The 14,881-nt window shown below is 38.6% G+C and overlaps 1 protein-coding gene across 1 annotated transcript in view; it reads left to right on the forward strand.

The window, feature by feature from the left end:
* MYO3B (myosin IIIB) overlaps positions 1–14,881 on the forward strand; it is a 298,357-nt gene that overhangs the window by 104,015 nt on the left and 179,461 nt on the right. The window contains exons 9-19 of the mRNA XM_043525586.1: positions 4,319–4,415; positions 5,399–5,515; positions 5,987–6,091; positions 8,600–8,683; positions 9,594–9,796; positions 10,323–10,421; positions 11,124–11,238; positions 11,669–11,795; positions 11,940–12,154; positions 12,936–12,952; positions 13,782–13,917. Coding sequence (XP_043381521.1) covers positions 4,319–4,415; positions 5,399–5,515; positions 5,987–6,091; positions 8,600–8,683; positions 9,594–9,796; positions 10,323–10,421; positions 11,124–11,238; positions 11,669–11,795; positions 11,940–12,154; positions 12,936–12,952; positions 13,782–13,917 — 1,315 coding nt within the window. The remainder of the gene's footprint in view (positions 1–4,318; positions 4,416–5,398; positions 5,516–5,986; positions 6,092–8,599; positions 8,684–9,593; positions 9,797–10,322; positions 10,422–11,123; positions 11,239–11,668; positions 11,796–11,939; positions 12,155–12,935; positions 12,953–13,781; positions 13,918–14,881) is intronic.

Here is a 14,881-nt window from a genome sequence, read left to right on the forward strand (position 1 = left end):
CTGAAGAAGACTGTCCAAGAAATATGCTGAATCTGTCCCATCCCACAGCCATCCTCTCCGCATCCTCTCCTTGCCCACTGCAGCCCATTTTGGAGGATCCACTGGTCAGTTGTGAACTCCCCAAAGGAAGGGAAATTGCAGGTGCTTGGTGACACTGCTGCCTACCCTAGCAGGCTTTCCATTACTGGGGTCCCTTCTTTGTGGGCTCTGTCTGTGGTAGAAGCTGGTGGAACCTGGTGTTGAATCCTCGTGCCCTTAATGAGAGATTGTAAATTTGTCACTAGGGAAGGAGGCAAGTCCAAAAGCCTCCTAGCTAACATTAAAAGAATGCAGACAGACAGGAGGTTCAGAAGTGCCAGCAGGTCAAATATCAGGACCAGAACTGCACTGGCCTGGCAGCCCCCCGCATTGTCATTAGCCAGTTTGATTAGTGCAGGACCCTATCAGAGGAGGAGAAGGTCTTACAAACAGATAGCCAGCTACTTTGGCAGCTTGCATTCAGTTTTGAAATCAATTAACTGTAAAGAATTTGATTGCATCAAGCTTGAAATTTCCTCTTTGCGTGAGCTAAGACATATAATGGCAAGCAAAACCAAAAGTAATGCTCAGATTGTAAAATGTTGTGCAGGATTTAATGCAACTCTTCCAGACATCAGCTGTATAAATATCAAGGGAAGGAGTTAAAAGACAAAAACCTGAAAACTATTATGGGCAAGGAAACTACTGATTCCCAGTCTAATTACACGGTATATACTTATGCTGGAGCTCACACAGATTTTTATTATAGCCAAGCCAAAATTTGTGATGTTACATTTAAGGATGTGTCAGTGTTTCCATTATGACTGTCATTAAGGTCAGTGAGAGGTTCACAGTTAATTCTTCCCATTGTGTTCAATATTTTCCTTGCAAAGTCTTAGTCAAGGAGCAATCGTTTGCTTTCAGATTACAATAATGTAAGAAAGGGTGAGCTAGGAGTTTAGACTCTTTGTTTTTCCTCCACCTCTTCTATGCACAAACTATTTGTTCCTATGTTGGTCCTAGATAAAATATGAATAAACTAAAAACTGTGATAAGTTTCATTGCACCAAGAGTGTTTAGGCCAAGAAAGAGGCTCTGATGGAATTTGAGAGGGTGGTTGGTACTTCCAGACACTACATGGATGAAAATCTTTGGTCCACTCTGCCTTTCTCCTGAGTTTGGAGCTGTCAGTGAGGATGTCTTCTTCTTTGGGCCACGTGATCCCTTTACATTTTCTTCCCCAAATGACCAAATAATCCTCCTCTATGCTGCTGCCACCAATACCCTATGTCAGTGTGCTTTTGTTTATTTTCATACATAGGTATGCGTGCGCACACACAGACATACATACATACATATATGTCACAAAACCAAGAATAGTTGTCACTGATTTTATCTTGTTCATAAAAATATGGCTATTCCCCAATTAAAAATTGATTTCCTCTGCTTTTTAGTAATATACTTTTTAGGTAAAATATTAACTGTAGAGGGCTGACATTGGTAGAACCATTAAATATTACTATTTGCATTCCTTCTACCTTCTCTCTGTCAACATATCTGCAGGCCATAGGGTCAATAGAAAACTGATGAGGCAAGCATGAGATCTGAAGCTAATGTGATGTTATGCTCCTAATGTTCTCCTCCTAATCAGGTACTTGAGAAAATGAGTTAAGCAAAAGAAAATATATATTCACAGTGGTCTTTGTTTTCCTTATGTTTGATTAAGAATAGTTTCTTTACTCATTTGTTTGTACAGGGTAAAAAGAAAATTTCCAGTAATAAAACTGACTTGTTTATCGCATAGGGAAAAGAAACAGTTGGAATTTTATAATCAGATAAGAGATTAGTTTACAAAGCCACTCTGCAATTGGAGATGTTTAGGTATGACTGTAACTTCCTCCCTGCACCTATGGTATAAACATAGGCACATACAAAGTACTTGCAAATTTGCTGTGATTTGACATCGCTCCTGCAATCTTTCACTTCAATAATGTCTGAATATGGATGTTTTCTTCCATCATCCTTTCTGACAACAACTTTGCCTGGTGCGTCTCAAGGCCGATAAAGGAACTAATGTTAAAATAGTTGTTCTACTTCTGAATTAATGAATGTTCCTATGTTTGGATGGACCTGATTACTCATGATGACATCCTTCTCTGCAATTTAATTAGAGACTCTGGATTTAAGCTTAAACCAAAAACAATCAACAAAACGACGATGGGCCAGATCAGCTCCTTTGATTTACACCAGCTGAGGATCTGGCCCATCATTATGAAAGTAAATCTCTAAATATCACCTTTTAAAAAAATAAACACAGGAAAAAACAGAAAATGACAAGTTCCCTTTGATGGGAGTTTCAGCTAATACACATCCTAACCATGCTGTCCACAGGAAATGACTTCCATTATGGTAATTATTAATTCATCACTTCCTGTTCATTCTCTCCTTGTGTCACTTCTTGGTTATGCATAGTAGCATAGTAAACCACCAGATTGTGTGGACACATAGGATGCAAAATATAAATAAGACTGTCTCAAAAAATTTGTATGAGTATTTTGGTGGTTTTTTTCATTGCTGGTGAAACAACTGTATCCTGACTCTGTTTTACACAATCAGAGTTCAAATAAATCTATAGAAATGATTTTTCTAGGATGTTACAGTGTACTAAGTAGCCAAAACTAACAATGAAAATGAGTAAAAAAAAGAAACCAATAAACAAGATCCTTAAATGTAATCTGCATTTGTCAGGGTGCCACTGTAGTTAAATGTCTCTACCTCCTCCCTCTTTGCTAAAAGGCTAATTCTGATCAATAATTCTTCTGCACCTGACCGTATGTTTGCTTGTTGTATCGGAAAACTTAAGTTTGGAACTGCATGTGTGTTGGGGGCAGGGGTAGAGCAAGAGCACTTATGCTGCTCTTTGAAACATGATTTTCAAAAGTCAGTAATTGTAGATGCGGGGGTGGGGGGAGGGGAAGACCTGGTATCTTTTTCTTTGCACATCAACCTTTCATATTTTACACATGTAACATAATCTGTGGTGTCGACAGAAGCATGCTAGTATTGTCCTACCTACCAGATGTACTATTATCATTGGTTAGGAATGTGTTCTCATGTGATTCCTACTTTATACATGGCAACTGATGCAGCAGCATTCTGTCAGGAGCTGTCATTGAGGATCAATGCTTAGTGTTACCCAGCAGGATGCTGCTGTATCTCAGTGGGTGTCCTCCTGCTATGCTTTGATTATATTTGTTGTAAAGAAAAAACATGGTCGTGCTTATATGGTGTTCATCTATCACCTCCTCTGTGGAAGACATTTCATACACTCTTAATTTGTTCCCATTTCTTTATAAAATGTGATATGTTGTTTAAAAAAATACACCAGCTTTTTCAAAGATTCCTTCAGTGTAATCAGATTATAAAGGGGTTATGGGACAGTTTGTCTCTGCTTCTAATTGGGTGGCTTAAAGACTATCATTAAATCTCTGAGGAGAAGCTGACTGAACATCCATAGAATTTAAAGTCTGATGGCAGTTGTGGTTCAAAAATGTTGTTCTGGACCAGGCGCAGGGTCATCTGAGGAGACGCTCTGGCAAACGCCAAGGTAACGGGAAGGACATTGTACTCTTTCTTGTTCGTTGTAGCCCCAGTAGTTGGAATAACTAAAGTTCCTAGAAAAAATATTTAATTAGATGAACTGGTAATATATTCGTGTTTACCTGGGACTAACATCTTGTGGTGAGGAGGTGGGAAAGAAGGGGAGGGTATTTCGATAGGTTTCTATAATATTCAGAAAAGAAAAGGAGTACTTGTGGCACCTTAGAGACTAACAAAATTATTTGAGCATAAGCTTTCGTGAGCTACAGCTCACTTCATCGGATGCATTCCAACGAAGTGAGCTGTAGCTCACGAAAGCTTATGCTCAAATAATTTTGTTAGTCTCTAAGGTGCCACTAGTACTCCTTTTCTTTTCTGAATACAGACTAACACGACTGCTACTCTGGAACATATAATATTCAGAGACAGCCTGCCCACAGATAATCCTTCATCTGAGAGCACTGCTAAAAAGATAAGGAGTAAATATTGTGAAGGAAAAAATATGGGAGCTATGTTGGGCTTTTAGCTGATGCATTTATTTAAAAATATTCCCTCAAAATGCTCCATGGTAAGTTGTTTAGAGAGTGTGCCTGTTTTCTGTTTGAAAAGATCACCCCCTAAGTTAATTATTATTGCCTCTCACTGGATGAATTTTTTAGAATCGTGTTTTCACACTGATACTCTATTAACACACCTGCAGGTATGAACGAATACACACTAGAAGACCTCATCGTGTGGATGCGGCTAACAAATACGTTCTAGATGATGATCTAGTAAACCTAGAGGTTCTAGATGAGGTACTGTACCATTCAGGCATCAGTTTCTCAGCCCTGACCATTACATCACATGTATTGCTTGCTTCTGCTTTATAGGTTTTATTCTAACAGTGTCATCATGTCACAAAATTAATTGTTCATAGTCTTGGCATAAAAGAATAACTGTTCCACACGTGATTCTGATCTGCTATCACAAGTTCATTTATATTCTACTCAGTGATATAAAAGCAGTTTCAGTAAAACCTAAAACACAGAAGAACTGAATGATGGATGATGCTAGTTTAAATTATTTTCTATTTGCAAGAAAATTGAAGCTTAGCCTCAAAAACCAGGATTAGAATTATTTTTCTTCAAAACCAATAATGTATTTAAAAGAATGTCCCAGCTACAGATAATAAAAACTCTATTATGAAAAGAGTGATAAACTCATACGTATAATCTTCAAGTTTTAATACACCACATGTGTGCAGAGAACCTGTTAATTTTAGCTTGGGGGAACCTTAACTTGTATTCCAACAGGAACAACATATAATATAAAAATGTGCTGGGTTCCCATATAAAACAATTTTATGGAGTAATACCTGAAAAATTATGGTCTTGTTTTATGTTCCTTTTTGTTCTATGATGAACTCATGAGCATGAAGAGTCAAGTTACAAAAATTAAGTGACAGTTTACATGCAAGTTTGGCAATGAAACCCCCCCAAATCTGATAACCTCTATGGCCATTTACTGCATTAAAGTGTTTGCTTCTCTGACAGGCATACCAGCATAAACTAATAAAAAAATAGGGTTATTGCTTTTAATTTGGTTTTGTTGCAATACTGTAAAGAGAGATGCATGACATTTTGAAAATATTGGTTTGGTTTTGTGAGGTCAGTGGTTGACATAAATGACAAATAACATTTAAGATAATCAGTTATTACTCAGTGTTCTCAATATATTTACAATGAATTTTGCTATCTGGAAAAATATTTCTTAACTGTCAAATGTTTTATAATCCTAGGATACAATTATCCATCAACTTCAGAAGCGTTATGCTGATCTACAAATTTATACTTATGTTGGAGACATTTTAATAGCCTTAAACCCCTTCCAGAATCTCAGCATATATTCTCCACAGGTAAGAGGAACAACAAGATGAGGACAATACCTGCTGTAGATTGTAAAATTGAAGATGCACAAGAAAGAAAAGGCTTGTAAATGGTTAGGAGTCTTGGTCACTGAAAACCACAAAAATATATTTAAAATAAAACTTACAAAATTTCTTTAAATCATTACTCTGTGGAGAACATCTCTATCGAGTTTATGTGCCCTTCCCCATCACCAAAGTATCTGAGCCCTCACAATCTCTAATATATTTACCCACACAACACCCTATGGGGGAGCAGTACAATTATCCCCATTTTACAAATAGGGAGCTGAGGCACAGACAGACAAAGTGACTTGCTCAAGATCACAGAGAAAGTCGGCGGCACATAAGGGAATTGAACCGTCTTCCCAGGCCAGCATCCTAATCACCAGACCATCCTTCCTGACATCCCTGATTACACGGGGTGAAATTTTTATTTTGACAGATTTCTTTTTTATTTAGTTTTCCACGCTTTACCATGGTGTGAAGCGGTCATCAAATCCCCCCCACATATTTGCCTCTGCCGATGCTGCTTACCAGGGCATGGTAACTTTCAGCAAGGATCAGGTAAGAACGAGTTCATCTCGTTTTATACTTAACATTGGTCATAGAATGCTGTATTACTTAGGTTACGTTTAGTATTCTGTCACTGATCTTTGTGAAACCTTCTGTTCCAGAGTATGTATGTATAGCAGAAAAAATGGAACAGCATTCCAATCAGTTTTAGGACTACTGAAAAGGTCATGGTACAGTAGTAGACACTATAAGGTTGAATACTCAGTCAGTGTAAATCAGCGTAGCTCCATTGATTCCAGATAACACCAGCTGACGATCTTTGCCCTATGGGCCTGATTCTGTACTATCTTGCATCCGGTACACTCATTTACAACTGTGCAAAATGTGTGTAAAATGCTGCCATATCAGTGGCATTTTGCACTTAGCTCGCACAGGTGCAAGACAATGGAGAATCAGTCCCTGTGACTACAAGTCACAGAAAATACAAACCATTAACTATGGGATCACTCATTTTCATGGCAAAATATAATAATGAGAGTTCTAACATAAATGTAATGAGGACGCAAATCCAATTATATGGCAATGATTTTAATGAGAATGGAAATATAGTGTACAGAAACTGGATTCCTTCTTACAATATTTTCAAGATTGTAATTCTTGTATTCCTTTTCACATCATGCACTATGCATAGATATGGGTATTGGGGAATAATAATGATTTTATTTATAAAATCCTCCGTGACATGCATGCTGCACATTAGTTCATAGTAAATACTTCTAAAGAAGGTTTAAAACACAATAAAATAATACAATAAAACCGCATTCAGAATACACCAGACAAAGATGAATATAGATGAACCCTGCACATGAAAAAGGAGAAAGAGAGTTGACAGTTTATTGGGTTTAGGGGAGTGCAGGTACCAAGGGTCCATTAGATGTAGCTATTAGTTATGTAATTCTTGAGGGGTTTTGCTAAGAAACTAGTATTTGTGTAGAATAAATGATGAGGGGATTTGTTGAAGTCAAGAAGCAAGTTCATCATTTTGAAATCAGCCCATCAGGTTTATTTTGTAAATCTTAATTTTTTCAAGTGCCTTATATATGATTACAAACTAATTTTGCCTTGTGGATCCATATCCTTGAGCTTAGGTAGCTAATTATTTATAGGCATCTTGGTATACTGTCTGCATAGCTAATTTACTGTTTGCTGTTTCCAAAAGACTACTGTACAAGTAATCTTTGAGCCTAGGACTCCCAGGGTTGGTTGAGACAATCAATAAAATCTGTGGCTACAGTTCTGTTAGTTCTGACACGAGGTACAGGAGGAATGCAGATCTTCTCTTCTGGGTTCCTCTCATAAACAGATACATATTTGTTTGTCTGACTTCTTTAGAAGCCCAGGATGCTGTGCCAGCTCAGGGATTAGCACTGTGTGTAGGGTGTTCCCTGTACATGGTACCAAACACTGAGGATTTTTTTTTAAGTGCAAGATCAGGCTTTTAGGGCATGGCTACACTTGCAGATGTAGAGCGCTTTGAATTAAACCAGCCTTCGTAGAGCACAGTAGGTAAAGCGCTGCAGTCTGTCCACACTGACAGCTTGAAGCACACTGGCATGGCCACACTTGCGGCACTTGCAGTGGCATGGGAGTGATGCATTATGGGCAGTTATCCCAGCATACAAGTGGCTGCAACATGCTTTTCAAATGGGGGGTGGGGTGGGGTGGAGTGTGACAGGGAGCGTGTTGTGTCTATGTGGGGGGAGAGAGGGTGGATTTTGGGGGGGCTGAGAGCATGTCAGCATGCTGTCTTGTAAATTCAGACAGCAGCAGACCCCCCTCACCTCCCTGCCTCTCTCTCTCTCACACACAGCATTCCACACTAATGGTTGCTTTGTCTCAGAGCAGATAAGTAGCCGGCTGTCAGTAACGGAGCTTTCAAAGGGCATTTCTGCATTCCTACAGCTAATTCCAAACAATGACAAGAGTGGCCACTTGACTTAAGGGGATTATGGGACGTTTCCGGAGGCTGATCGGAGCGCAGTAAAGCAACACCTCGTTCATACTGGTGCTGCGGTGCTCCAGCGAGGGCGCAGCAAACGTTATTCCACTTGCCGAGGTGCAGTACCAGCAGCGCTGTAGCTGCGGAGTCAGAGCGCTCTATGTGCCTTGCCAGTGTGGACGGATAGTGAGCTAGTGCGCCCGGGGCGCCTTTATTGCGCTGTAACTCACACGTGTAGTCAAGCCCTTAGACTGTACGTTAGGTAGAATGGTACTTTCCCAGTAAAAGAGTCCATGTTTCAAATAGTGTCATAGCACTGGGCTCTATGGATCTTATTCTCTCCATAACATGTATAAGCACCCAGAGATTATGATGATGCACCTTTTATCAATCAAAAGAGTGAAGAAACAAGCATACTTGTGACTCTTACTGATATACAGAGAGTTGACTCTGAAGATGTCTTGGTATGTATTCAAAACAATATAAAAGTAGCAGTTGAACATCTGAGTTGATCAGCTTTATGGTGAACAATGCATTTACAATTTTGTTTTGTGTATCAGTGCATTATCATCAGTGGAGAAAGTGGTGCCGGAAAGACTGAAAGCGCCCACCTTATTGTCCAGCATTTGACATTCCTGGGAAAGGTATTTATAGCCAGCCAGGTAGCCCAGTGAGCATTGTATTTTAAACTATCTTTGCTGAAAAAAGCCCTGATGCATTTATTTCTAGCTTGTTGAAAACACTGAAAATTGAGCAGTACAGACTGGGGACTTTGTTATTAATTTGGATCTGATATTTTATACTGAAGAGACCATGGCCTAGTGATTAATTATTAACATAAAGAATATGCTAGTTTTAAGATCAGCTCCTGCGAAGGCTTATGCATGTGCTTAACTCTATGCACATGAGTTGTCCCATTAAAGTCAGTGAGAGTACTCACATGCACCATTGTTTGCAGAATTGGGACCTTAGGGTCTGATCCTTCTTTGCCATTGACTTCAATGTATAAACGATAAAGCCCATAATGATTAGTGCCTCTGGTTATCTACAGTGCTTATGACCTAGCTCCATTATTCAAACTATAAGGATCAGTGCCAGAATGAAATTGGGAAGGGCCTGCTGCAGCAAACTCTTATGCACATATTTAACTTTAAGCATATGAATAATGCCATTGAAGTCACAGCACTTTGAAAACTCAAGTGCTTAAAGTTAAACACATGTATAAATGCTGGCTGGATCAGAGCCTAAATGCTATTTATTGTCTGATATTTTATTTTGTTAAATTTTATTTTGTTAAAATAAAATATATGGAGCCTCCTAAGGCACATAAATTGCAAAGAGGGGGAAAATCCAATATCTTCACACCTGCTAGAGACTTTGTTTTCCCCTTCAATATGTGGGTGTGTTGTATCGGTAACTAGGTCAATTCACATGTGCCAGTAGCTGAAGATGCTGGACACCTGATAATGCACACTATGTTTCTGAGGCTGGGAAGAAGCCTGGAGTAAGCATTCTTTTGGGGCATTCCTTCTGATCTGTGTCTATTCTGTCAAGGCCAATAACCGCGCTTTGCGTGAGAAGATTCTTCAAGTGAACCCTCTGGTTGAAGCGTTTGGGAATGCCTGCACTGCAATCAATGACAACTCAAGTCGTTTTGGAAAATACCTGGAAATGATGTTTACACCAACAGGAGCTGTAATGGGGGCAAAAATTTCTGAATATCTACTTGAAAAATCCAGAGTCATAAAGCAGGCTGTGTAGGTTAATAATATTATGTCCTTTCAAATCTAGTCTACCTTTTTTTGGGTTTGTGTTTACTTTTCCAGAACAGTTTTTACTTTTCAAAAAACACTTTTCAATGAAATTTTGTTCTAACTCACCGGCTGGAAGTACAGTTAGTTTCATTCTTCTGGGCTGGAGACAAATACCACTCCATTGTTTGGTAAAGGATGCTCTGTATAGTATATTGTTTCTCCCAGAGCCTATTTCCTATAAACGTATCATTGTACCTTTGTGCTCAACCTCCAACAACTTATAAAGGGAAGGAGTGGAGCCTGATCTTGGACTCATTGCCACCATCTAGTTGGGCTGGGTTTTGTGTGTTTAACAGATAAGATGGAAGAGCTTTTCATTGGGTTTTTGCTGCTTCTGGGAGCTTTGCCATTGACTTCAATGAGCATAGGATCAATCCCTCTTCCATTAACTTGACAGTGTACAGCATAGTGCAAACATGTAGATGCAGATATATCTGTAAGCTTTAAAATAATACATTTTTTTTTCCAGAGGAGAAAAAAACTTCCATATATTTTACTATATTTATGCTGGTCTTTTTCATCAGAAGAAACTTTCTGAGTATAGACTTCCTGAAAAAAAGCCTCCTCGGTAACTATCACTAATTTGTTTTTAATGCGGTTGTAATTGGCTATTGACTGGGGCTTGCTTTCAGTGTGGTGCTTTAAAATCTCTCTCAATCTTTTTCTATCCCTTACGGATCTTTCTTAATCCTCCCAAGTACAGAAGTGGATGGACAATAAGGAATTACATTATTATTTTGTTTGAGGACTCGCAGCATTTATAATAAGAGGGAAAAAAGCCATCTCATCATTATCTAGATTTTCATTCCTTCTTTCAGGTCTTCTCTATCCCTAGAAATGAATGGCTGTGAATGTAGAGCTTTATGGTAATACTGAAGGAGCAACTCAAAATATATTGGTTTAAATTTATGTTACTCTTTGCATATTAGGGCAAATTCTACTTGAATGCAGTAGTAGTTCCATTAAAGTAAATGGAATTGCACTGTCTTATTTCAGGGCTGAATCGTGTTCGTTAACTTTGAGTTACTAATTTCATTTGCTATCCGTCTCTTTATTGGAAAACTATAATGTTGGGAAAACATTTTAATTTGTGCTGAAGGAACAAAAACTAATAGAAAGAAAATAATCCAAAAACTTTTTGATTAGCACAACAATATTTATTTGGTTAAAAAACATTGCAATAAGTGGTCTGCTCCATTACTGATGCAATGCTACTGAACATCTGTTAACATCTGTTAACACAGCATTTTAATTATGCCACTTTATTTAGGTATATTGATAATGAAACTGGCAGAGTAATGCAAGATATTATTACTAAAGACTCATATGGAAGACAATTTGAAGCAATTCAACATTGCTTTAGGATCATAGGATTCACTGATGAGGTAAGAGATTAATCATGAACTAGCTACCAAAGCATTATTGACCTTATTTTTAAAAACCACCTCCAACGCTTCCTGTGCAAATAGTGGCCTTGGTTGTCTAAATATATCATTATTCCACAGAATCTCACCTTTGTAATTGTGTGTACAAAACTGCACCCACAGAACTGGAGGACAGACTGAGGCTTCAGTTTTACTGAGGCAAGCTCCATTCTATCCCCTTCACATTTCCATGTCTATCTCACTTTTCCACTTCAGAGGGAGTTTGCCTGAATAAAGAGAGAGTAAAAACTGAACTGGGCAAGTAAAAACCTCAGAATGACCCAATGGGCTTTACACACACACTCCCTATCTTATTTTTAAACAGACCACATCTGGGGGCTACAACTAACTAATTGTGTCTTGTTAAGGTAGTTCTTGTCTCATTTTGCAGGAAGTGCATTCAGTTTACAAAATTCTGGCTGGAATCTTGAATACAGGAAACATTGAGTTTGCTGCCATTTCCTCACAACACCAAACTGATAAAAGTGAAGTTCCCAATGCAGAGGCCTTAGATAATGGTAAATATGTTTTTAATATTGTCAGTTCTATAAATGCAGCTTGATTGCATTTGTAAGAATCTCTAACTGATGGGTATCAGCTCGGTAGTGCTGGCAATTTTTGTTCTCCAGTCACAGCCATCTTTCCTGTCTGTTATCTTCCAGCTGCTGCACTGCTCAGTATTGGTTCAGAAGAGCTCCAAGAAGCTCTAACCTCTCACTGTGTTGTAACGCGAGGAGAGACTATTATCCGAACAAACACTGTGGACAAAGCCGCTGATGTGCGAGATGCCATGTCTAAAGCACTTTATGGCCGACTCTTCAGCTGGATTGTAAATCGCATTAATACACTGCTGCAGCCAGATAAAAATATATGGCAAGTTACATATTGCTGACGTGTGTGATGGGATCATCCCCTTTTGTAGTTTTGATTTTGCTGGAGGAATATTGTGTTTATTTGGAAAAGACCTCAAAATGGCCTTCATGCTGTGATCCTGAATTCTGTTTCCAGGACATTAACTCCATCCTTTTCAAAGAGCTCCCTGGGATTTGGCTACTGAAATCAATGGGAATTGTGTGGTTAAAATCTCAGGCAAGTCTTTGAAAAGAGCCTGTGTATCTGGTAAGCATGAAAATCATACCAGATGCCCATAGATAACCAATTACAGTAGGCTGGATACATTAAACACAAGTATTGTTCTATGTGGTCCTTCCAGTTCTCAAGTAGTAGTAAACTAGTGATAAAATATAAATATAAATGATTACAGAACAGCTACTTCATGAATATATTTTTGACATTCTAATGCAAGCTGTTAAAACCAGCTGTCAAAACATTTAATTATGAAAACTTAAATGCCAATTTGCATTATGGAAATGTTTACACTGTGCCATCTTATTCCTTTCCTGGCACAAAGACAGATACTCAGACCCCGGTCTAGCTGCTTTGCACTTCTCAAGGAGCAACTGGGTACTCCCAAGCATAAGTGAATCCCTCAGGTGGTGTAAAGCTGGCATAGCTGCTTTGATTTTGTTGGCTCCCCCCACATTCTCCATGGAGAGGATATGTTGGAAGTGGGGGAAGGCATGGAGAGGATATATCGGGGGCAGGGTTGCAGCAATGTGTCCTCATGGGACAGCTGGTGGTGGTGTAAATTAGAGCAGCCCTTAGGCAGCTTTGAGTTATGCTGGGGGCTGTTTCATTCCCTGGTAGTGCCAGAATTGGGAAAGTGGAAAGGTGTCTTATATCTCTCTTTCCTTTGTCTCCTCATAACTGTGCGGTACATGAGCTCAACACAGTAAAGGATGCAGACCACAGTCTGAGACTGCCTGTCTGTCTGTCTTAGGCAGGGTCAAAGTAATGGGAAATGGAGGGAGCACAGCTCCCCCTCTTCTGTCAACAGCAGAGGGAAAGCTCCTCCTCTTCCATAGCCAGTGCATGAGAGCTCCTCTTTCTTTCTCAATCTACTTTAGCATGGCTATCTAGGTTGCCCACCGAAGAGTCTACACAGCCCTCTTCTAGCTGAGGAGGCTGTCAAATAGTTTTCTGTTGAGATCTGCTTGCTGAAACCATTCTCTTAATACCTCTGAAGAGGTGCTGCTTGGAATCAGCACTTCCCAATGATTTCTCTCTTCCTTCTCCCAAAACCTTAGCAGAACTTGTGTAATGCAAGAATCTCAGAGTTGAAAAGGAGTTGGGTGACCAGATGTCCTGATTTTATAGCGACTGTCCTGATATTCAGGTCTTTGTCTAATATAGTTGCCTATTACCCTCCACGCCCTGTTCTGATTTTTCATACTTGCTATCTGGTCACCCTAAAAAGGAGTGTAGTAATGACTATAAACAAATGCACAAGCTGTGTTTGATTTATACAGGCTGTCTCTCTTCCTTTTGTGGTGGATTGAATTAATGAAAGTATCTGATCTTGAATATCCTGTTTCTTTTGATTAATCCTGGGTTTTGCCCCATGTTGGATTTTGTGTGTGTTTTCTACATAGCCATGCTGAAAGCCGGATGCATGTTGGGATACTGGATATCTTTGGATTTGAGAATTTCACAAGAAATTCCTTTGAACAGCTGTGCATAAACATTGCGAATGAACAAATCCAGTTTTATTTCAATCAGCACATCTTTGCACTTGAACAGGTAAATTGGGCTGCTGTGATTGTAAGCTAGATTCAGGAGTTCTGTCTGTCTGTCTGTCTGTCTATCTATCTATCTGTCTGTCTGTCCAATATAGTACTCCTGAATCTCTCTCTTTATAATAATTTATTTCTAATACAAGACTGTGGCTGAACAATATGCCCTATTGTGAGGGATACAGGTACTAATTTAGGGACAGAGCTATGTAGCTCTTAAAAACTTTACTAAATGACTTTTTGCCATTGGGAAGTGTGTTGTGACCCTTGTTGCATTTTTGAAAGAAAAACTAGCTTTATGTAATTTTTATGGATTGTATTACAAATTAATAAAAAGACAAACCTAAAGAAACTTTTTCCTAAAAATAACTATTAGACTTTTACTAAACTAAGAATTAAAGAGAACAGTTATCAAATCAAAATTATAATTGAGTTAATAAATCAACATATTGACAATAATATGGAATGAAATCAGCAATTGACCAAATCACTGGATGAACACAATCAGGTTTTAAATCATGAAGTTAGCATAGTGCATGATCAAGTCTTATACATATTTAAGCCTGGAAAGCTAAGGGGATGTAATTTACTTTTCAGATCTCTGAAGCAGCTAGATTCCTTCAACGTTTCCATTGACTGAGTGGTTGACTTTTTCCTGATTAATTTAGCTCTAGTGTGATACAGAATGATTAACAACCTATAATTTCCCTTGTTAGTGCAGAACAAAAGGGTAACACAAAATGATTTAAGATATGATTTACTTAGAAATTGGATACACATGTGCTGTGTGTTTAATATTTTCTCTCTCTCTCTCTTTCACATCTAAAAAGTATTAACACAAAAAATAATGAATACGGGAAGTAGGTGCCTCTACCAATCCACAAAATAGGAAAAAAAATAAAAGGTTTTTAAAAAGAAAAATGTTTTAACGGTGCTTCTGCTTGCTGGGTTTCAGATTTTCAAAGTAAAAA

This window comes from Chelonia mydas, chromosome 11 (assembly GCF_015237465.2).
Source record: "Chelonia mydas isolate rCheMyd1 chromosome 11, rCheMyd1.pri.v2, whole genome shotgun sequence".
NCBI lineage: Eukaryota > Metazoa > Chordata > Testudines > Cheloniidae > Chelonia > Chelonia mydas.